This window comes from Dermochelys coriacea, chromosome 26, assembly GCF_009764565.3.
Source record: "Dermochelys coriacea isolate rDerCor1 chromosome 26, rDerCor1.pri.v4, whole genome shotgun sequence".
Classification (NCBI taxonomy): Eukaryota; Metazoa; Chordata; order Testudines; family Dermochelyidae; genus Dermochelys; species Dermochelys coriacea.
This window is the reverse complement of record NC_050093.1, coordinates 8,133,976-8,156,172: the sequence shown is the minus strand read 5'-3', so window position 1 is coordinate 8,156,172 and position 22,197 is coordinate 8,133,976. Positions and strand designations below refer to the sequence as shown.

The 22,197-nt window shown below is 44.6% G+C and overlaps 1 protein-coding gene across 10 annotated transcripts in view; it reads right to left on the bottom strand.

The window, feature by feature from the left end:
* Positions 1 to 22,197, bottom strand: part of DPYSL2 (dihydropyrimidinase like 2) — a 92,596-nt gene that overhangs the window by 45,100 nt on the left and 25,299 nt on the right. For all 10 annotated transcript variants that reach the window (XM_043503210.1, XM_038384693.2, XM_043503208.1 and 7 more), the window contains one exon: positions 21,164 to 21,348. In XM_043503210.1, the coding sequence (XP_043359145.1) occupies positions 21,164 to 21,348 (185 nt within the window). The remainder of the gene's footprint in view (positions 1 to 21,163; positions 21,349 to 22,197) is intronic.

Here is a 22,197-nt window from a genome sequence, read left to right as displayed (position 1 = left end):
TCTAAACACCGATTAGGGAAATAACACAGCAGGGCACAGATTATCCAACAAGTTTGAAGACAACTTTTTATTGCAGGAAGTGGAGAAAAAGACTAGAGGAGAGACTGTTCTGATTCTCACAAATACAAAGGAACTGGTTGAAAATCTGAAGGTGGTCAGCAGCCTGCATGAAAGTGATCATGAAATGAGGAGTTCCTGATTCTAAGGAATGGTAGAAGGGAAAACAGTAGAATAAAGACAGTGGATTTCAAAAAGACTGACTTCAGCAGTCTTGGTAGGTAAGGTCCCAGGGAAAGTAAGTCTAAAGGGAAAAAAGAGTTCAGGAGAGATGGCAGTTTTTTAAAGAGACTTTAGTGAGGGCACAAGGGCAAACTATCCCAACGTGCATAGGAAAGGCAGTGTGGTAAGAGACCACCTGGCTTAACCAGGACATCTTCAATGACCTGACACTCCAAAAGGAGGCATACAAAAAGTGGAAACCAGGTCAAATTACGAAGGATGACTATTTAAAAAAAAAAAAAAACAACAAAAACACAACACCACAAGCATATAGGGACAAAATCAGAAAGGCCAAGGCATAAAAGGAGATTAAACTAGCTATGGACATAAGGGTAACAAGAAAACTTTTTACAAATACATAAGAAGCAAGAGGAAGACCAAAGGACAGGGTAGGCCCATTACTCGATGAGGAAGGAAAGACAAATGACAAAAAATGCAGCAACGGCCAAAGTGTTCAATGCCTTTTGTGTTTTGATTTTCACCAAAAAGGTTAGCAGCGATCAAAGGACTAAGTCTATGTCTACACTACCGCCTAGTTGTCAAGACTTATGTCGCTCAAGGATGTGAATCCTCTACCCCCTCCGAGCGACATACGTTACGTCAGCATAAAAGATAGCATGCACAGCGTTATGTGGTTGGGAGAGCGTCTTCCACCACATGCACTGTAAGTGTAGCCACACCCTAACATCATGAACATCAGTTTAGGCAGGGTAGGATGTGAGGCTAAAATAGAGAAATATCGAGCTAAGAATTACGTAGACAAGTTAGATGGCTTCAAATCGGCAGGCCCTGATGAAATACATCCTAGAATACTTAAGGAACAGGTTGTTGTAAAAAGGAAGGTGATAAATTTCTCTCTTTAGCCACTGAGGACAGGTCAAGTAGTAATGGGCTTACACCGCAGCAAGGGATATTTTTGTTACACATTCGGAAAAACTTCCGAACTATAAAGGTTGTTAAGCGGTGGAACCAACTACCAAGGGAGGTTGTGGAATCTCCTTCACTGGAGGCTTTTAAGAACAAGTTAGACAGACACTTATTAGGGATGGTCTAGATAATACTTAGTCCTGCCTCCGTGTAGAGGACTGAACTAGATGACCTCTCAAGATCCCATCCAGTCCTACATTGCGATAATTCTTCTACACAAGAGCATGGATTCATACAACGGTGCTAGAATATTTCTAGGTACTACCTACATCCAATTCATAAACTTAGCTCCAGGGACCTGTCGCTCCAAGGCCTTGTGTACACCTACCGGGAGATCGACGTGTGGTGATCGACGCATCGGCGGTCAATTTAGCGGGACTTAGACCCACTAAATCGACCGCAGATCGCTCTCCCGTCGACTCCTGTACTCCACCTGAACGAGAAGCGCCAGGGGAGTCGACGGGAGAGCATTTCCAGTTGACATCGCAGTAAGTAGATCCAAGTACGGCGACTTCAGCTACGTTATTCACATAGCTGAAGTTGTGTACCTTAGATCGATCCCCCCCCGTAGTGCAGACAAGGCCGTTGTTACTTATGTGGTCCCCTTTACCATAGTATCAGAGTTCCTCACAATCTATAATATATTTATCTTCACACCACCTCTGAGAGGCAGGTCCGTACTATTATCCCCATTGCACAGATGGGAAATTGAGGCACACAGAGGCTAAGGGGCAAATTTTTTAAAAATATTTAGTCATCTAACTCCCATAGGCAGCTAAATACCTTGAAAAAAAAAATCTAGCCCTAAGTGACTTACCCTAAGGTCCATGGTGGAGCAGGGGTATCTGGGTCTCCCATGTCCAATGCTAGATCCCCTAACCACTGGGATATTTTTCCTTTCAAGGCCTAGCCTTGGCTGATCATGGAAGCCACACACTGCACAAGTGTAAGTGACAACACAACGAGCAAAGCAGTGGGGAAGCGAGGCCCCAGGCGGTGACACGTTTTAGGATCCAAGCTATGGTCTCTGTCTGTAAAGCACTTTGAAGAGCCCAGAGGAAAAGCAGGGTAACACCCAGAGCATTTTTATTTCCGCTGCCGTCAGTTAGCTCACGAGAAGCCCGATGGCTTCTCCAAGTCTTGGAGTGACAGATATTCGGCTTCTTTCAACCCCAGCCCTTTAATCAGCAGCACGTATTTTTGGTGATGGGTGGGGAATAATGGTTTTATCATTTCCTGCTACTGTGGCACGCGGATTTTTATCTTTTTTAGCAGCCTGCTTCGTTTTTCAGAGACCTTGCTTTGCCTAACCACCTTTTCCTAACATTTCTATTCATAGCATTCAGTTTGAATTTCCACCCACAAGTGCTTTTCAACTGGACTAAGCATCTGTCATCTAGAACGGTGCTACTCAAAATGGTGGTCCGCGGACCGGTGCCGGTCTGCGAGCCATCGGCTGCCGGTCTGCGCGCACATTGGGGAAAAAAATTGGCCGGTCCCCCACATCAGATAACCTGAGAAGCACTGATCTAGAACACACGCGAAAGTTCCCCCAGTGCTGAGCTAACGAACAACACTGATAGAAGGGGGAGTGTGGGGGACAGAAACTGCTCAGTATTAAGGTAGAAAAGCCAATTAGGCTCTTCAGTTAGGGATCATGTCAAAAGTTCTGCACATCATAAAACCACAACTCTTGAGTTTCTAACTCCCGTGTTAAAGACCTTGCTCCCAACAAGCCAGATCAAAGCTCTAACGAACTAATGTGTGCATATTGCTTAAGAGGAGTTTATAATGCGCAAATCCTTCACAGGAATGAACTAAACTATTACCAGGCATCCAGCCCCAAACCAGATTTTAAACAGTGGCTTGGTCATTTTAACATCCACATTTAAGACTGAATAATGCTGCTTAATGTTCCCAGCAACAGTTCCCGCTGCAGCTGATGAAATTTGATTATTTTACCAGGTTGCGCATCTTGCTGCAAGCCACTTCTTTGAAAAGCCGAATGAAAATCTCTACTGCTCGTCCGACGACTCCGTATTCATGAAATCGGGAGTTGCTGCGCCTCTCAGAGCCGCAGGCACGATTCTGATGAATCAGAGCAGTGCAAAAACAAGGTGCAACTCCCGGAAAATGAACAGAACCACCCCAACAAAACTGGGCCCCCACCACCCAGTTTCTAAAGTGACTGGTGGCTCAAATTTTTGGATGCTTAAACTTGACTAACCTTACAGGAGCCAGATTTTTTGGAAAGTGCTGAGCCTCCACACCCCTTTAAGGTCCCTGATGTCGGGCACTCAAAACATGAAGCCCCCAAAATAACTCGTCACTTCTGAAAACTTAAGCCAACATCTTTTTTCATACCGTGAAAATACTTGGCACTTTTAAGGCCAAATTCTAACTTAAGATTCTTTCATGGGCACCGAGTACCTTCCAGCCAGACTCTTCAACCTCTGTACTAATACATCTTCACAACACCTTTTAGAAGTAGGCAAGTACCACTATCCGCATTCTCCAGATCAAGAAGCTGAGGCACGAAATCGCCCAAATTAGCACAAAAGCCAGGAAAACCCCTCATTCTAGCCACTGGACCATGATTGCCTTCCAGCACCATAAATATTGTGAACAGGGAGCGATTCGGCCACCTTTGGCATAAAGAAGTGACAGAATGGAATTTAGCACAAAGTCTCTTCCCCGAAGAATGTGTAACTAGACACGGGGAGGTATGCCAGGGGTAAAGCAATAGGACGTCTTCCAAATAAACCCACAAAACAACCACCATGGCACGAACATGATGATTGCTGCCATCACATGGTACGCTCTGTGTTATACCCCTTTCCCTCCTCCTACGTCTGCCTTGTCTATTTAGACTGTAAGCTGTTTGGGGCAGAGACAGTCTGCTACCCTGTATTTGTGCAGTGCGTAGCACAATGGGGGCCCAATTTTAGTGAATGCTTAGGCATTACTGTAATAGAGCATGATTAATAATACACTTCCGAGACTTATAAATCACAGGCCTGACCCTCAGCTGATATTAATCAGCTTAGCTCCAGTAACTTTAGTGGAACTACAGCGATTTACACCAGCTAGAGATCTGGCCCAATATTTCTTACAATGCTTCCCAAAAGTTTTCAATGCTCTGTTACAGCTTTGCAGCCTAGAACAGAGATGGCTTTTATCTATATCTTATAGATTTTACTAATTTACACTGAATTCCACAGTGGAGAAACAGACCCACACAAAACTTTCTCAACATACCATACCGCAAACCGCTTCCCACTCATTGCCATACTCCCGCAGAGGCCCTGCTGAGGCTCTAACATAAAACAACAGGGATTTTTATTTTTATTTTTTTTTTTTTGCACCTTTCTATTTCCAAATCATTCAGCCTAGATGCTCATGAGAGTTTATTAAAAGCCCTAAACACAGTGGCATTCGCTGTGCTAATACAATTGGGATACAACTGTTTGTTTGTACGTCTCTGATAGCTAGTTCCAAGGAAAGAAAAATAAATGATGTGACTTTGTTTTGTGTCTGCTTAGAGCCAAAATTAGACTTAAAAAAGAAAAAAACCCACCAGGAACTGGACCAGATTCAGAAGAATAACACACGTCTGAAGGCGGACAATGTACCATAATGTTCTGTTATCCCCTAGCCGACAACATAGTGGGGCAGTGGATATTTCATTTGTCTTTTCAGTTGTCTGATTAGATCCAAAATACAAGAATAATAATGTAATGCCTTTTGGACTCAAATTGAAAGAGTAATAGGAGGCCATATGTCCAAACAATCAATTACCCTTTTCAGCTGTGGAAATGATTAAACATTCAGATCACAGACCAAATAAATCCCTGGTTTCTTTAGAGTAGGAATGTACAGTGTCTCCAAGTAGGTTTTATATCTCAGGAGGCAAGTTCAAATGGGAGCTGCAAGGGATTCAACTATTTCTTATTTTTAGGCATACTCCACAGTTAAAGCTCATGAAAAAACATGTAACACTTCAAAGAATAATTCCAGACAAAATGGCCCGCAAACCTAGCGGGGACGGGTAGAAGAAAAAGCAAGAGATTTACTGTTTGTGGCCTTGGATTTAAAGTCAAGGTAAAATACTAGCCAGAGGGCAAAAGTTTGCTTCGAAAGAATCAGCCAGTGTAAAAGTCAGTGTCGCTCCACTGAAGTCCACAGAGCTTTGCCAGCGTTTTCCCCAGCTGAGAATCTGACCCTAATTTTGCTTTCCACCAGCCGAGTTGTTCCGGATTTAAGGCAGTGTTACCAAGAACAGTCTCCTTGGATTCCGATCTCCATTTCATTCTCTGGTGTTGCCTCCCAGAGCATTTGGGCCAAAGAGGGACAGACAAGCATTTTTACAACGAGAGTTTTATATGGTTCTGACAAGGTTTTAGTTCTGCAGGAATAAGAAAATCAAAATTATTTCTAAAAAATCCCCAAAGCCTCAGGGAGATGCAAGGCACATATGGCATTGCATTTTATTGGCAACGTAGGAGGTGCTACAAAGAGATTTTCTTATCGGAACATTCCCTTGTCTCTGTACAATCTCCATAGAAATCTTCCGTCATCGCACAAAGACCAGAAAATTCCTCTTTCTGTGATCTTGGTTAAGCGATATCACACTTTAAGGGGGGGGGGGGGAGTCTGGAAATATGCCAATATCAATCTCTGCTTCGGTTAACAGATTCAGGGCCCTGGTTCAGCTCTCAATTAAACTAGACTTCAGGGCACTTAACACCCAATTTACATCAGGGAAAGCCAGAAAATGGACCCAAATTCTCACATGTGCACGAAGGTTGGAATTTTGGTAGGATTCCAGCTGTGGGTGCAAGTAGAATACGCGGTATAAACGAAGCACAATTTTCAACCTGGGGGCGGTAGGACAGAGTCCAGCCCAACACTTAACCATAGCAAATACCCATTTTCTGCACCAGTCAGTGTATCCATTGCCCTTTGGGAGCTGGTTGCCGAGGACATCCCCTCTCACTCCATGCAACATTGCCACCGTAGTGATCTTTGGAGGCACTTTAACTGGGGCGCCCTCAGTTAAAACGGAAAGGGCAAGACACTTTCTGTGGCATGCCCTTGACCTGGGAGCTCACATCCCCCTTTTCTGAAACAGCCTGAATCTCTTGGCCTTTTGAGCACACACACGTGTGTTTTCTCAGACTCCTGGGGAGTTAGAGGAGAGAAAATTCCATGATTTCGGGGTGGGAAAAGGATTTGGTCCTGCAATTAATTTGATCTGATTGATTTAGGGATAGAGTTAAATATGGATGTGGCTCTTTTAATTGACGTACAAGCCCCTAGAACTGCTGGGTAGAGCATAACCTCTTTGGGGCAGGGAATATGCCTTCTTCCACCCGCCTCCCCATCTTCTCCCACTTTACTTTTTGCTCGGGTATCTCAGACTATAAGGCGATGTCTCAGTTGTGGCTCAGTAGCCCTGACTGATTAATAGCAGTTCTGAGCACTCTACAAAGGCTTTATTTTATGCAACTCTCATTCTGGGTGAGTTGCACCAGTTCGGCGTAGCCTCCCCCAGCATCTCTTTAGTGTTGCAGACCTTCATGCCGACGCCCATCTACTACGATCCCGGACTTCTCTCATACATTAAAGATGATCAGGCCAAGTCAGTACCTGGATGGAGCTACTGGATCCCCGTGTCTGCAGAGAACGGTGCTAGCCAGCGTCATGCAGTTGATGGTACCATCTTTTTATATGTGGCATATACCAGAGATTCTAAGTACTTTTAGGAACTAAGGATTCCATGAAACTTTTCACAGCAGTAGCAGGCATCAGTTCTGGATCCTGACCAAATTCCAGGTTGGGTAAATTTCCCCCCAACCTAAGCTGCACTGTAGTTTTGTAGCGTACCGATAAAAACATTGCTATTTCATCTTAATGCTGGATGAAGTGACCCCTCTGCATTCCAGAATGTGCAGAACCTAGAGCCTCATTTGGAGAAAAGATACTAGATAATGGGCTTAAATTCTCCTCTCACTTAAACTGGTGTAAATCAGGAGTAATTTACCAGAAGTAAATAGAGCCATGTTGGGGGGGGGGGGGGAGAAAGGAGACTCAGACCCTTTGTGCTACACTGATCAGAGAGCAATTACACTGAAACTCTCCCCGCTTCCTTGACACAAAGTGGTGTTGTGTAGCAACAGAGGATCATTCTCAAGGAACTCTGACTGATTTACCCTCACGTCGCAACTACAGCGTGCCAGAAAATTTCATTCATTTGTTAGAAAGTCGTGGCGTGCCCAGGATTCCAAATATATACACCGCACATATGCGACTGTTTGCAGGAGCAAAGCCATCTGGCTAACACTTGGACTATAGGCCATTAGGAAATGGAACTTACCTTAGCTGTAGTCTCTTTTCAGTAGGCTTCATATTTAGACAGAGGATTGCCATTAGAATTCAGATGTTTACCTCACATTTAAAAGGATCCTTAAAGTTACTTAAAATCATCTTACAGAACAGCTTTCAGCTACAGGGACCCAGAAGCATTTTAAATACCCGGGGTTTGATTCGCTTCTTGCTTACACCAGCATTTACACCCAATTCTTGTTTCACTTTACCTCACCACTGTGGCCCCAATTCTGCAGTGCAAGCTGCACGGACAGATGGGGGATCTGAATAGAGCACAATGCAGGATGGAGGCCTTCGACTGTAAGTTTCTAGGGAAAGGGACCTTATCTGATAGATATGCGTATGGTGTCTAGCATACTGTGGCCCGGGAGGTAATTCCACCGTGCAAACAGTCAGACCCCACCAATGTAGCTCGCTGACTTAAATGTTTCCTTGTGCTCCCTCTTCTGTCTGTACCCAAGTGCTGTCTCTCTTCATTTGTACGGTACCAAGCACAAGGTCCCAATCCATAACTTGGGGTCCTAGGTGCTACCACAATACAAACAACTGACGTATAGTAGCTGAGGATCTGGCCCAAAGTCAGCAGAATGGAAAAAGTACCCTGGCATAGCGCTGCTCTAGCTTTCTACCTATGCTCCATGTTGTTCATAAGAAGAGGGGAGCATCCAAAGTACTTGACAGCAGCTCTCTTTGAATAACACAGCATGATCCACCCCACCCACCCCCACACACACACCACACAGTGAGAAAGCAGCTTTAGTGATCCAGACCATTATATGGAACACGAGGGATTAAGTGCTATTGCATAAACACACAACATCGGTTACTTCTGTAGAGCAGTTGCCAAATCCCTCTTTTCGGATGCATGGAAAAATCTAGGTTAGCTATCCAGTTGCGTCTGCAGGAAGGCAGCTGCATTGTCAGTAATGTTGCCATTTCAAATGTTGCTAGCTAAAAACAGAGGTCCAACTACAGTACACATGACACAGATTTCAGTCATTCCTTCTTATTCTTCCCTATACAATTAGACAGAGCCATACCCAGCCCTAAACACAGCTGGGCCAGTCAGAAACTGAACTGAGGTCAAATTCACCTGCTCTTTAAAATGTGGTTACAAACCTAAAATTGGCCAAAGGAGTCACAACGCTTTCAGAAGATTGGGGGGGGGGGGGAACGACACGATTCCAGGCTAACTAGGGCAGTGGGAAGAAGGAGAGGAAATTCGGGCAAGGTAGTGGCTGATTTATAAGCAAATCACACTAAACTCAGGGGTGTCACAGGATTTTGATCCGAAACCAGATGCTATGTTGTTTTCACAGGAGTTCAGCTGAGCATTCTAGAGAGGAAGGATGCTCCAGCGGTTAGGGGGCTAATATAGGACTCAGAAAACCTGGGTTCAATTCCCTGCTCGGCTGCAGACTACCTTTGTAACATCAGACAAGTCACTTAGCCCCTCTGGGCCTCAGTTTCTCATCTATCAAATTGGGGAGACCAGCACTGCCCTGCCTCACTGGATGGGGTGAGGATGAACACATTAAAGATGAAGAGGAGCTTGGACACTACATTAACGGGGAGCCAGATAACGATCTACATAATTGTGGGGTTCAGCTCCAACCCAAAATTCAAGGCAAAACATGGGGTACAAACCCATGCAAAGTGAAAGCATAAGGAAACGCTGCACTAACCCCTGAAAGGCACCTAGCCTCAAGTTCTATTTATCTAGAGCTGCCTTCAGTGCAGGTAACCACTAAGACAGACTCTCTGATCTGATCCTCTCCTGAAGAGCAACATTTGAAATGGACAGGCTGCCATCAGAATCCTTGCACGGCAATATCTGATGTGCTACCACAGTCCCTTTCATATGAGCAACCTCACGAACTCCTCCTTCCCGTGGGCTGAAGGATGGAGCCACAACAAAGACTGCACTTGGCCCGATGCAAGAAAAATACACACAGCGTATGTTGAGAAATAAACAGCTGCTCCCTTCTGTGCTAATTGGCAAGAGCCACTAAGGGCTCGGTGGATTAGTACTGTCATCTCCAAGGGGGCCCCTCATGGAATCCCACCATTAGAATAATCCATACAATTCCACAGGCTGGAAAATAAGTAGTCTGAGAGATTTTTGGATGCACAAACGACCTCAGCAAGCGCTCTGCTGTCTTTGCACGAGCTGCGTTACTTAAAAGCAGCACTACAGCCAGAGACTCCTAATAGATTTGGCAGGGTTTAAAAGCTTGAGACGAAGAGCTTACAATGGGGAGGGCCCAGGTCTGGACACGGACAGGCTTTGGTAGTGAATGGCTAAAGGCTGCTGTGATTAAAAGTAACACATACGTCAGCAGAACCCGGAAGTTAAAAGTCACAGCAACAGGCAAGGTTGAGTGTGAATCCATGTGGAGCCCAAATGGAAAGAAAATGCAGTCAGTCAATCTGGGATCTTCACTGTTCCACACTTAAAGGGACACTGACCAGATAAGTCTCAAATTTTAGCTTCGGTACAGTTCCCCCCCCCCCCCCCGAACAAACTTTTTCAGGCAATTTATACAGAAAGATTTCAAAGTTTCCTTTCAGCACTGGAACCTCAAACACAACAACTCTGTGCTGGTGCACAGCTGCCAGAAAGTGAACTGACTGGAAAGTGCAGGCCAGTGTATATTAGCTACCGGTTCCCCCTGGACACTCAGCCAGTTCCTCTCTTGTTTCTGAGACTCTACCATGCAGCAACAATGCAGAGAAAACAAAGCATGTGGGTGAGACACTGCTGTCCAGTGGACAATGCACTGGACTGGGACTCAGGAGAGCTGGGTTCTATTCCCAGCTCTGCCACTGACCTGCTGTGTGCCCCTGACCAAATCACTTCATCTCGCTATGCCTGTTTCCCCACTCACCCTTTGTCTCTCTTATCTATTTAGACTGTTAGCTCTTCAGGGCAGGAAGGACTCTTACCATGTGCAACACCTAGCTTGATAGGGCCCAACCTTGGTCAGCCTCTCTAGACTATCATAACATTATTAATACCACCCTTGCTTAGGCAAAGACTCCCAATGCTTTGCTTGGGTAAAGTTGCAGGATCAGGCCCAAAGAGTGAAAGCGACTAATCTAGTTTCACTGCCCAAATTAAGTGAAATGCAAACAATGAAAAAATAATTAGAAAGTTTTCAATATATACATCTTGGGTGTTTATTAATTATCTATGGTAATCATAATTTCCATTAATAGTCTAAAGTGTTATTAGAAGCACAGGCAAAAAAATATATATGGCTTATTAATGCACTGCCTTGCATAGTGTGGAATCATGCAAACTTGTGCAAAAGCACTATCGTCATTTAACAGGGAGCAGCATTTACTATAGATGTGTACAGTGCCTAGCACAATGGGGACACAACCTCTGTGTACTACTGCAATAGCAGTAATATTTAATATTAAATAAGGACCATTGGGCGATCGCGTTTTGGAAGCAAGAACACACAGTGGAAGTAAGAACACACAGTGCATAGCAGGGAAGAATGACACCGATTACTTTTAACCCGACAGTGATCCTTTGAAGCTCTGATGCCCCTGTGCATCAGCTATTGTAAAAGCAAATGCTTCTGCCCGCACTTCAAACTTTTCATCCTCATTGACCATTCTACTCCTGGCCGGAAATAGCTCAGAAGTGACTTAAGACGGTGCAACAATCACTGAACATGATCATTTTAATATCACGATTAAACCTGAGAGCTGATCCTGCAACCCTTACTCACACACGTAACCCGCTTTTGAGCAGTCCTTCCCAACTTCGTTTGCCTCGCTGCTGGCTCTCCCTGCTCCCGTCTTGCGTTTGTCCCTGTTCCCCATTGCTTCTCAGATGTTCAGCCTGTTAGGATATTAAGAGCCTGATTCTGAACTCATCTGGTGTAATTATATTCACGACAACTGCATTACTCCTGGTTGACGCCAGTAAAAGCTAAGGGAGCATTCAGACTTAAAAATCCCCTTGCCATTAGTTAAATATTTAGGGGTTTTCCAAAACAGCCTAAAGGATTTGGGCACCGAATTTATTGCAAATCAATGGGAGTTGAGTACCTGACTCTTGAAAGTCACTTCTTCGAGGTACACTGGCCCTTTAATTGGAAAGCAGGCTACAAACCATTTGAAATTTTATAAACCTCCTAAAATGCAAGAGCTCATATCCCTAGTGTATTTTCTCCATATTATTAGAATAACTGGTAGTCAAGTTCAAAAAGGCAGCTGGTTTCCAAGTCACCAAGCCAGAAAGAGCTATAATTCCTACTCACTGTAATTTCTCCCTGTGATTATAACAGTGGTTGACTGAGTCAATGCATGGAATGTCAGCAAATGACTTCACTCAAGGACAGCAAAGATACAGCAAGAAGTAGAGTCCTCTTAAAAGAGGAAAAAAGAACCGTCTCAGCTGAAATGCGTGTGGGGGCTGGACTGGATAGTTTCAGTTCTCGTCAGGATTTGAAACAGGCCAGGTTTATCAGACGGGCAATAAATAGATGTAATTAATCATAACGCGTCAGAAAAAAAAATAAGCGTGCCAATAAATAGGGTGAAATCATACCCCTATTTGAAATCAATGGCAAATCCCCCATCGAGTTCAATGGAGCCAGGATTTCATTGATCAAGATCAATAGGCATTTGGCAAGGAATCCTTTGAGCTGACACAGAATCTTCTCAAGACAACCCTTGTTCTCAGTGAGTAGTACCTTATTCCATAAGTAATGCCATGACTGTTGTGTCGTAAGGTCCCACTCAATCTCTGCGGGTACAATCAGGCCCAAAGTACTTTGCAAACAATGAGCTGGATTCTGATTTTAGTAATCTCCCCGATTGGGGGTAAAAGTTTAACGGGTTAAAGTACAGACATTGAGCTATGGGGGCATGTTGTCCACATAACGGCTATGTTCAGGTGTGGAGTATAATGAGTGGATACCATGATGAGGATGGATCTACCCTCATTTGGTGGGATTTAATGTTCAGTGAGTTTATGGTTCCAGTTCACATGGCCCAATGGAAAAAGTCTCTCAGTCACTTTCCCATAGTTGATGCACGATGTCTTTCCGGCTCACACCTCCTGCTATTGCCATTCAGAGTAACTTCAATCAAGTCAGTGGAGTCACTTCCAGGTACCTACCCTGGGAACTGAGATCAGACCCTGACCTGTTAATTGCATCTGCTTCCATTTTGCAGATGGGTGAACCAAGGCCCACAGAATCCTCAGATGGTATCATTTGTCACAGTGAAGTCATCAGAGCTATGACACATTCCAGTAACTGATGATCTGGGCCATACACAATAAGTGACTTGCCCCAGATCCATAATCAATCAGTAGCTGAAATGGGACTACATCGCTGGAGTCCTGACTCCTTCCTGTAAATACTAGACCAGTGGTTCACAACCAGGGGTATGGGGCCCACTGGCGGGCCACGAGCAGGTTTCGGGGGGCCACCAAGCAGGGCCAGCAGGGTAGAAACTCAAAGCCCCCATGCATAGGGCTGAAGCAGAGGGCCCTGAGCCCCACTACGCAGGGCTGAAGCCGAAGCCCGAGCAATGTGGCTTCATGGAAGCCCCCGACAATTGCCTTGCTTGCTACCCCCTAACGCCGGCCCTGGCTTTTATGTGCAGAAAACCAGTTATTGTGGCACAGGTGGGCTGTGGAGTTTTTACAGCATGTCGCGGGGGCGGGGGTGAGGACTCAGAAAGAAAAAGGTTGAGAACCCCTGTAACTAGACTATGCTGGAACCATTCATCCAAACTCAAGGACAGATGAGTAACATCTGAATGCTATTTGGTAGCATTTGAAAAGAACAGTAGTCCAAACCTCGACATGGGTAAATGCACCTTATAATATGTCTGTTTTGCCTTTGTTTCCTCACTGGACTAACATATTCCACAAAACAACAGGGGTGCAGCCAGAAAAAGGATTGTGCAAAGAGCATCTTTTTACGCCACCAACCTACTCCAAGAGTGCATGCAAATCATACCACTTTATGCTTTCCCACCTATTCACCCTGGAGAGTGAAGACAGCTAGGGGAGAGCAAGCAGTATCCTAGTCTGCCTTACAACACCCGCAGCGGACTCGTCATGAATCTTTCCTGTTGAAGATGTCGGAGGCAAGAGGATCATAGCCAGACTGTCAGAGCCCACAGGATAGGTCTGCAGGACCAAAAGCTAGAAAGAGACATCTTTGACTTGCACACCGAGCAAACAGGGCTCGGGGAGAAGGAAGAATTATGGAACCCTACAGTGGTTTTTGTAAAGTCTGCCTTCAGCACACTGTATGGCACAAAGGAAAGGGCCAATTCAGAGATCATTGCGATTAACCATTCTTCTTCCTTTCTACTGACCAGCGGAGGAGTTGAGATGTAGAGAACTGGAGCCAGATCCCCAGCTGTTATAAATCAATGGAGATAAACCAGTTTATGCCAATGGAGGATCTGGTCCTTAGTGCCGAGACACTACAGTAAAGAATGCATTAAGAAACCTATGAGAAGACAGTACAGCCTGGAAACAATGCATGACATTTTTGAACTTGTCTATGCTTCACTCGTACGTGCTTCATGTGAAAGCAAAAGGGATACCATCAAAATAGATTTGAGAGGAGAGGAAACTTAAGTCCAGTGAAACCAAACCAAACACAGCGTGAAATCCTGGCCCCACTGACATCAAAGGCAGAACTACCACTGACATAACTGGAACCAGGATTTCATCCACAGTTTTTACAAAACCAGTAGAAATGTTTCCAAGATTATTTTTTTAATTCCACTGGAACACACAAACACACGCACTCCTGCAATGTTTGCAACAGATACGCTTCAGCCTTGGGGTACCCTGAGTGCACGAGAACTTGAAAGTGAACTTGACATGTGAAACTGGCCAGTCTGTTTTCTCAGCCAAAGCTGTTGGATAGGTATAAAAGGAAACAAACAGTGAATTAGACTTCCGAAATTATTTCATTTTGAATCATCTTGGATGTTGTTTATAGCATAAGTAAGGATATTTAGATGATCTTTAATCTAGTCTGGGCCCCTTGAGGAAGGGATTTCCAAAGGAAGGTAAAGCAGTTACACACCCGTCTCACTGAAATTTAGTGGTGGCTAATGTTCTTCGGCTTCTTAAAAAAATTCCCAGACACAATGCTTAAAACAAACAGATACAATTATTGCATGGTATTTACAGACTGAAATGTGTTTGCAATATTATAAATCTGGTTTATTAAACATAATCCAATTTAAAAGGAAATCTTGAAATGAACAATGGCTCCCACCTGCTTTGGAAAAAAAAAACCCCCCAAAGACCACCCACAGGGAGGATGTTCACGAGGGCAGCAATTCCATGCTTCCTTGTGGAGAAAACTTTATGCGAATGTATAATTTTGCTGAGACGAGAACAGCTGAAGCAAACCAGCATCTACAAAGCTTTGAAGTGTGGTAAGATTATTCATCCTTTTTTCCACTGTTCAGCTCCAGTTGCTTAAGTCTGCCAATTAGAAATGTCTCTCTAGCCTGAAGCTGTGTGAACATATTAGTGCAGGGACAGGGACAGAAATGATGCAACATCAGCCATTCTTTCAAATGGGGCCATTGGTTTTGGGTGTGCCACTCAAGATACCTCAGGAGGAAGGACGGCATAGGGGAAAGGACACTGGCTTGGGCTCAATACACAGCTCAGTCACAGATTTCCTGGCCAGGGGCACGTCACTTAATCTACACTATGCATTAGCTTCCCATCTGTAAAATGACTGTCAGTGACTATGAGGCACTCAGATACTACACTGCTGAGGGCTATATAAACATGGATGTAATGGAATAGGGACTTAGGTTTCAGAAATATCGCTCCCCTTCACTTCTACACCACGGTAGGTTTTGGGCTTTTCTGAAATATCAGATCCTAAGTATCTCAAGTTGGGCCCACAAAATCAGCAGCCACTTTTGGGGAAAAAATAGTTTTAAATAATTACTCAAGCGAGAAGTGCTATTTAACATTTGTGTTATTACATGAACAGTCCATTTAACAATCTAAATGCAAATGCTATTTTCTACCTACCTTCATTTATATAGCGAGATATAAAACAAGCAATAATGTGGACAAGGTAAATCAAGTGCTCTCATAATACAGATGAATCTAAAGTCAACAAATATGAACCTTAAAAGGAAACACCATTTTATACACTGTATAATTACCCTGTGGAACTCAATGCCATAAAGTGTCATTGAGGCCAAGAGCTTAACAGGATTCAGAAAAGAATTAGGCATTTATATGTACGAAAACATCCACAGCTGCTTTAGCTAGGATAAAAATATATACAAGATACAAGCCTTTATACTTCACAGCTTAAGTCACCACACTTAGGGTTAGGAAGAAACTTGCCCATGGGCAAGTTATTTCAAAACTCACAGTGCCAGCATTTCGTGCACCTTCTTTGAAGCATCTGGTTCTGACTATGGTGAGCGACCAAATACTAGGCATGATAGAGCAGGGGTCTCATCTGGTTTGGCAGTTCCTGTGTTCTATGTATGGCATTTCCAACATATTAGCTCCTTGGGATCTAAGTTCTTTGGGGATCAGGAATTTGGTTTTTTGCTTATCGTATTTTTACCGCTGGTGTGTGCGACTATGCAAAATAAAAGCTATGTCAGGACTCTGTTCTCTGTCTCCCTGCCAGTCTGAAGGAAGGCAGTGCCATCAATCAGCGAGCACTATGGTCACCCCTACCCTACTGGTGACTATCTTGGCAGTTTTCCTTCGGCAGAAAGGGAAGTCAGGCATACTGAAAGCCCATGTTTTGCTTTGGTGCATGGGGAACAGACAAGACAATGAGGAAGATTTTCAAAGGCATAAATGGTGCCCGCTTCTCATTTGTGCCTTTGAAAATCATCCTTGATATAAGTAGTTATAATATCTTATCATTACTGCCAGTAATCATCTTCACACCCTGGCTGCTCTGCCCAGGTCAGTCCCCTCATCAACACAGCTTTGTAAACCATCACCCCATCCCAGCCCTCATTTCCTCCTGCTTTTGCCCGTGGTCCCCATCTCCTACTCTTGTTTCTGTGTCTGCTTCCATGAAGCCTAGAACACCCTTCTCCTTTCCTCACACCGAATGATCCACCTCCACTCTGCAATGTGCACTAGGCATAAGTACCATTCACTACCAATATTACGACGACATGTTCCTTTCGCCCTGAAATGGCAGGGAAGACTTCCTTCTGCAGACAGGGAAGCGTGACTGCAGTTTTTGCTCGGTTTAACTAACTAGTTGCTTAGGATCTAATGGAGCACCTATCCCCGGATCTATATTCAGGGAAAGGAAAACAACCACCCACCCCTCTTCAGTGCGGGGGCATTCCTGGCCTAGAGACGGATCAGCCGGTAACCACAATAGAACCAGTCTCACGTTTTATTAGAAGACCCATGAGAAGGATTTAGAAACAGCTGGTGTTCCCCTACCCCAATCCATGACCCTCCACCATAGTACGCAGATGGAGAACCCAGCAGTCCTGCTTCCCAGAGACTGCAGCTAGCCACAGGGCCGTCAGCGTGTGTGTTGCCTCAGTAACAATCAGGCATGTTTCTTTGATCTTTACAGTTACAGCTATATTTAAAGCATATTAAACAAAAGGAGAGGGGAGGGGCGAGAAAAGGAGGTAATGAGGAGAAGCACAGTGGCTGAAGATGGGACAGGCCTACCAAGTCACAGCAGATACACCCAGCCTTTCACACTGAACCACTCCCCCCACACCCGAGCTGCATAACAGGAGAGGCCACCACAATGGAGATGCACGTACAGGGTTACGTGAAAGAACATGAAAGATCAGGCTCATGTCTTGAACCCCACTTTGTGCCGGACCGGTTTGAGGATCTATTTATATACCATTACATATTTTGTTGAAGATGCTGGCTTCTTGCCCCATTCAAGGCTTGAATGGGGAAGGTTATGAATGGAGCCTTAGGCTGCATTTCTCCAAACCCATATTCCACAATGCTCTCATTGTCAAAGAGGAGAATTTGGGTGAAAAGCTTTGTCCAATGACAACAACATTACTTGGCCATGCTGACATGTTTCCTTCATTTTTCCTCCAAATGAGGAAGCATTACCTTTATATGGTACTACTGGGGTTCGTGCAGAGCTCTGGGAATCAGGACACCTGGGTTCTATTGCCAGCTCTGGCCCCAACTCACTGTATGACAAGGACTATGTAGGAACAAGTCACCTGGGGGGTGGATAGGATTTTCACTGCACTAGGGCAGCCAACTCCCGCTGCAAGTCAACAGGAGATGGCACTAACTCCAATTCATGCCTTTGAAAACCTCCTCCTCATCTTCTCTGTGTCAGTTTTCCCATCTGCAAAATGGATCTAATACCAAATAACTCTTCGCTACCCCCCAAATGCATGTTCTTTCTGGTACTTACATGGACCCCAATACTGTAGTATTGATCACCTCACAGCCTTTAATACATTTACCCTCCCACCACCTCCATGAGATGGTGAAAAAGGCTATCGTCCTTACTTTACAGATGGGGAACTGATCCACAGAGAGACTAGGGCCAGGTCCTCAAATGTATTTAAGCTCCTAACTTCCACTGGTTTCAATGGAAGTTAGGAACCTAAACACCTTCAAGGGCCAGGGCCTAAAGTGACATGTCCACGGTCACATAGAAGCCTGTAGCCTCCCAAGTCCTAGGCTAGTGCCCTAATCATATGACCATCCTTCATCTGGGGAAAGGATTAATTAACGACATGAAAAATAAAAAAATTAAATTAATTAAAAAGATTAAAAAAAGTTAAGTTAATTTCCTTACCTGCGTTACCAAGACCTCATCAGGTAAGCAAAACTGAAGAGAGTTCTATAAATGTAATGTTCACCATGTAGCGCAGTTTGGGCAACGAAAATAAGACTAATGATGCTAGTACTTAGCCCTGCTCCAGCATGTTTCACTCATGGATCTCAAAGCACTTTATTGAAAGGGTTATATTTTCCCAACAGGAGAAACCGAAGTCCAGAGGGGTGAAGTGGCTGGCCAATGTTAGGAGAAGAGCTGGGAACAGAACCCAAGCCTCGTGATTCCCAGGCCAACGCTATACTCACTGGACCATCACTACCTGCAAGTGCAACCCATCTAGTCAAAGTTTCTAGTGAATGATTACACAGCTGGTAAGCCGTGACTACAGCTTCTCATGCTGACCGGTATCATCTCATTGTTAACTTATGCTCCCCTTTCTGTCTATGATTAGCATCAACATTTGTTGTTTCTTGCCTTCTACTTGGACTGTAACTTACTCAGGGCAAGGGCTCTCTTTTGCTTCTGTGTTTGTACAGCGCCTAGCACCATTGCGCCCCGGTCTGTGATTGGGGCACACAGGTATTATCACAATGCAAATTAATTATAATAATGGTCAGTTTCGCTTTCTGGTTCTCAAATTAACTCAGGGCTGCTCTGTTTGGGTTGCAACCATGGCAGGGGAAGGTTTGAATCCAGACAAGAAAGTTGTTTTCACTGAGACTGGGTGAAGATGAGGGATGGAGGGGAAGGATGGTTTTGTGGTTAAAATGCACATGGCGGTCAGGACAGCTGGGCTGTATTCCAACTTGTTGCATGCCCTCAGGCAGCAGCAGCAGGGGTACTCTGAACCAACACCGCCCACTGGCTGACTTCCCACTATGAAACTTTTTTTTTTTTTTTTTAAAAGAACACTCATGATAGGGGAAAGGAATGGGTTTATATGTTCTATATGAAAAGGAGCACTCGGGCCGCTATTGTAGGACTCAAGAGACCCCGGTTCAATTCCTGGCTCTGCCACATACCTCCTGTGTGGCCTTGGGCAAGACACTTAGTCTTGCGGCACCTCAGACCACCATTACAAGAATGGGGATAATACCACTTCCCTACCGTAATATCCGAGCATTTCGCAATCTTTTAGTGTAATGGGGGCCCACACAGGTACCTAAGCTAAGCGTTTTTCAGCCAGTAGCGGAGCCTCTACCGGCATGCACTCACTGTCACAGGAAGTGTTGATCTCATTCATAAGCTTTGATGCAGAATTCTCTTTCCCTTGCTAAAAAAAAAAAAATTTGTTCTGAGGGGCCAGAATTCTGGCAACATAACACACCTGTGCTAGCACAGGGGTTCTCAACCTTTTTTCGTGCTGAGGCCCACACCAATATGCTATAAAAACTCCACAGCCCACCTGTACCACAACAACTGGTTTTCTGCATATAAAAACCAAGGCCAGCGTTAGGGGGTGGCAAGCAGGGTAATTGCCTGGGACGCCCATGAAGTTATGTAGCTCAGGCTTCGGCTTCAGCCCCATGCAATGGGACTTTGGCTTTGTGCCCTGGGCCCCTCCGAGTCTAACGCCGGCCCTGCTTAGCGGCCCCCCTGAAACCTGCTTGCAGCCCCCAAGGGGGCCCCAGACGGCTGCTCTAGCAGCTGTGCAAAGCAAACAATGCTCACATAGGACAACAGACTGCAGGATGTCCTATGGCAATTCACAAACTAATCACTTGAACTGAACTATATTTTACTTTTTTCTCAGCTAGAACAATATAAATATGAAAGATTTGTGTATAGAATTATTGGGGCAGATCCTCAGCTAATGCAAATTGTCACAGGTACCAAGAACTACAGCCATTTAGACCAGCTGAGGATCTGGCCTAGAGATTTTAGTCAGTTTCATTTCCTGATTCTCACACACTATTATTGTGGTGTAATTCCAAGAACCAGAAAGATAATGTTTAATTATTTGGGGAGGGGAAGGGGATGTACTTCAACTGAATTTTTAAAACCAGTAACAAAACCTAGGGCCAAAAATTTTGAAACTTGGATGCTTAAAGCTAGGCACTTACCTCCACATTTAGGCACCGAAAAAAGAAGTCTGATTTTGAGAGGTGCACCGTACATGTAATTTGCATTGACTCATTGTGCCTCGTCAGTATGATCAGCCTCTACTTCCCCTGAGGACTAAAATATTTACCCTAAGAGGATCATGTGAAGTGTCCCCATAGTATACTTATACAGCACAGCACCTCATGCCCAAGAATGACAACACACTTTACAAACAATATACCAATTAAGCCTCATTACACCCTTGTGAAGAGGTTGCTGTTATAGCAACTACACAGATAGGGAGACTGAGGCACAGAAAGGATAAGATCTGACCCTGCAGCCAGTGACATCAATGACAAAATCCCCACTGAAAATTCCTCAAGGTTCCACCGTCAACCTGGGTGTGATCCTATCCTCATGGAAGTCAATAACCCATTGACTTGAAGGCTATGTGATCCAACCAGGAATAGAACCCTGGAGTCCTGTATTCCACTTCCCAGCCCTGAGAGGGAGTTTGCCCAAGGGGTGGAGGAGGGGAAAAGAACTCAGGAGACCCAACTCCCAGTCCCCTATTCTGGCCAATAAATGACACACACTGGGAGGCAAATACGCTGATATTTTCCATAAATTATGTTCCCCGCTTATAGATATGGTTTGTTCGAAAGAGCAAAGGGAACCGCCCCCCCCCCCCCCCCCCCGCCCAGCTCCCCAGGGAATACATATCTCTATCTTACTGATCATTGTGGTGCCTCCAGCCAGGGCAGCCTTGGTTCCTTGGAAGAAGTCATCAGCAGAGATCATTCCCTGGTCTGGCATCTGGAAGCGGGTATGGACATCAATTCCCCCAGGGATCACCATCCGGCCATGAGCTTCAATGGTTTTCACTCCCCCTGGCACAATCAGATTCTCTCCAATTTGCCTGGGTAAACAGGTGTCAATCAGTAAGTGAATTACAAATGTTATACCACATGAATACAATGAGAAACGCGTCTCAAGTAAGCGACATGGTCTGGATGCAATACCCTTTAACAGGTGCCAATGATGCAACACAACAGAGCAATAGCAATACGTGGCCCTGGTACACTTCTGTGAAGCTGGCATTCAGTGTATCACATTTTCTTTATTTTCTGCCTAGTCAAAATCCCACTCGAGTCAGTAGGAGTCTTGAAATTGACTTCAGAGGGAGTTGAACTGGGCCCAGTGCAATAATTCAATCTGGGATGGAACGGTGATTTTTAGATTTTCGTGCTGTTTTGGAAAGGACCGCAAGAATTTCTGCATGTATCCTACCTACTTTATTTCACACTAAAACATATGTACAGCAACCACAAAAATAAACCTGCACATATGCTAGTTACCAAGTTCCTGATGAGACCCCAAAGCCCGTCAGTCTGGCTTTTGCAAGGATTTATTTTTAAACACCGAACTGGGGATGGTACATCACAATTAATTTGGAGTCTTTCACTTGCTCCTCCAACTTCTAGCCCTGATTAAGAAAGCAGATGTGCTGATTATATAGCCAGAACAAGCAAAAATTCCTGGTTTGTAACCTTTGGCCAGTCCATTTTTCCCTATGCGTTTTATTCCAAGGAATTGTGTAATATATTTCATGTGCCAGAATTGCATGCGTAAGGACTAAAAACATAAAGGTGAGCCTGAAAGGGGCCTGATCCAATGCCCCTTGAAGTCAACGGAAGTCTTTAATGGGAAGATTTGAATGAGATTTGGATTGGGTTTCAAGTCAGTTTGCTAGGCTCTGGATTGAGAA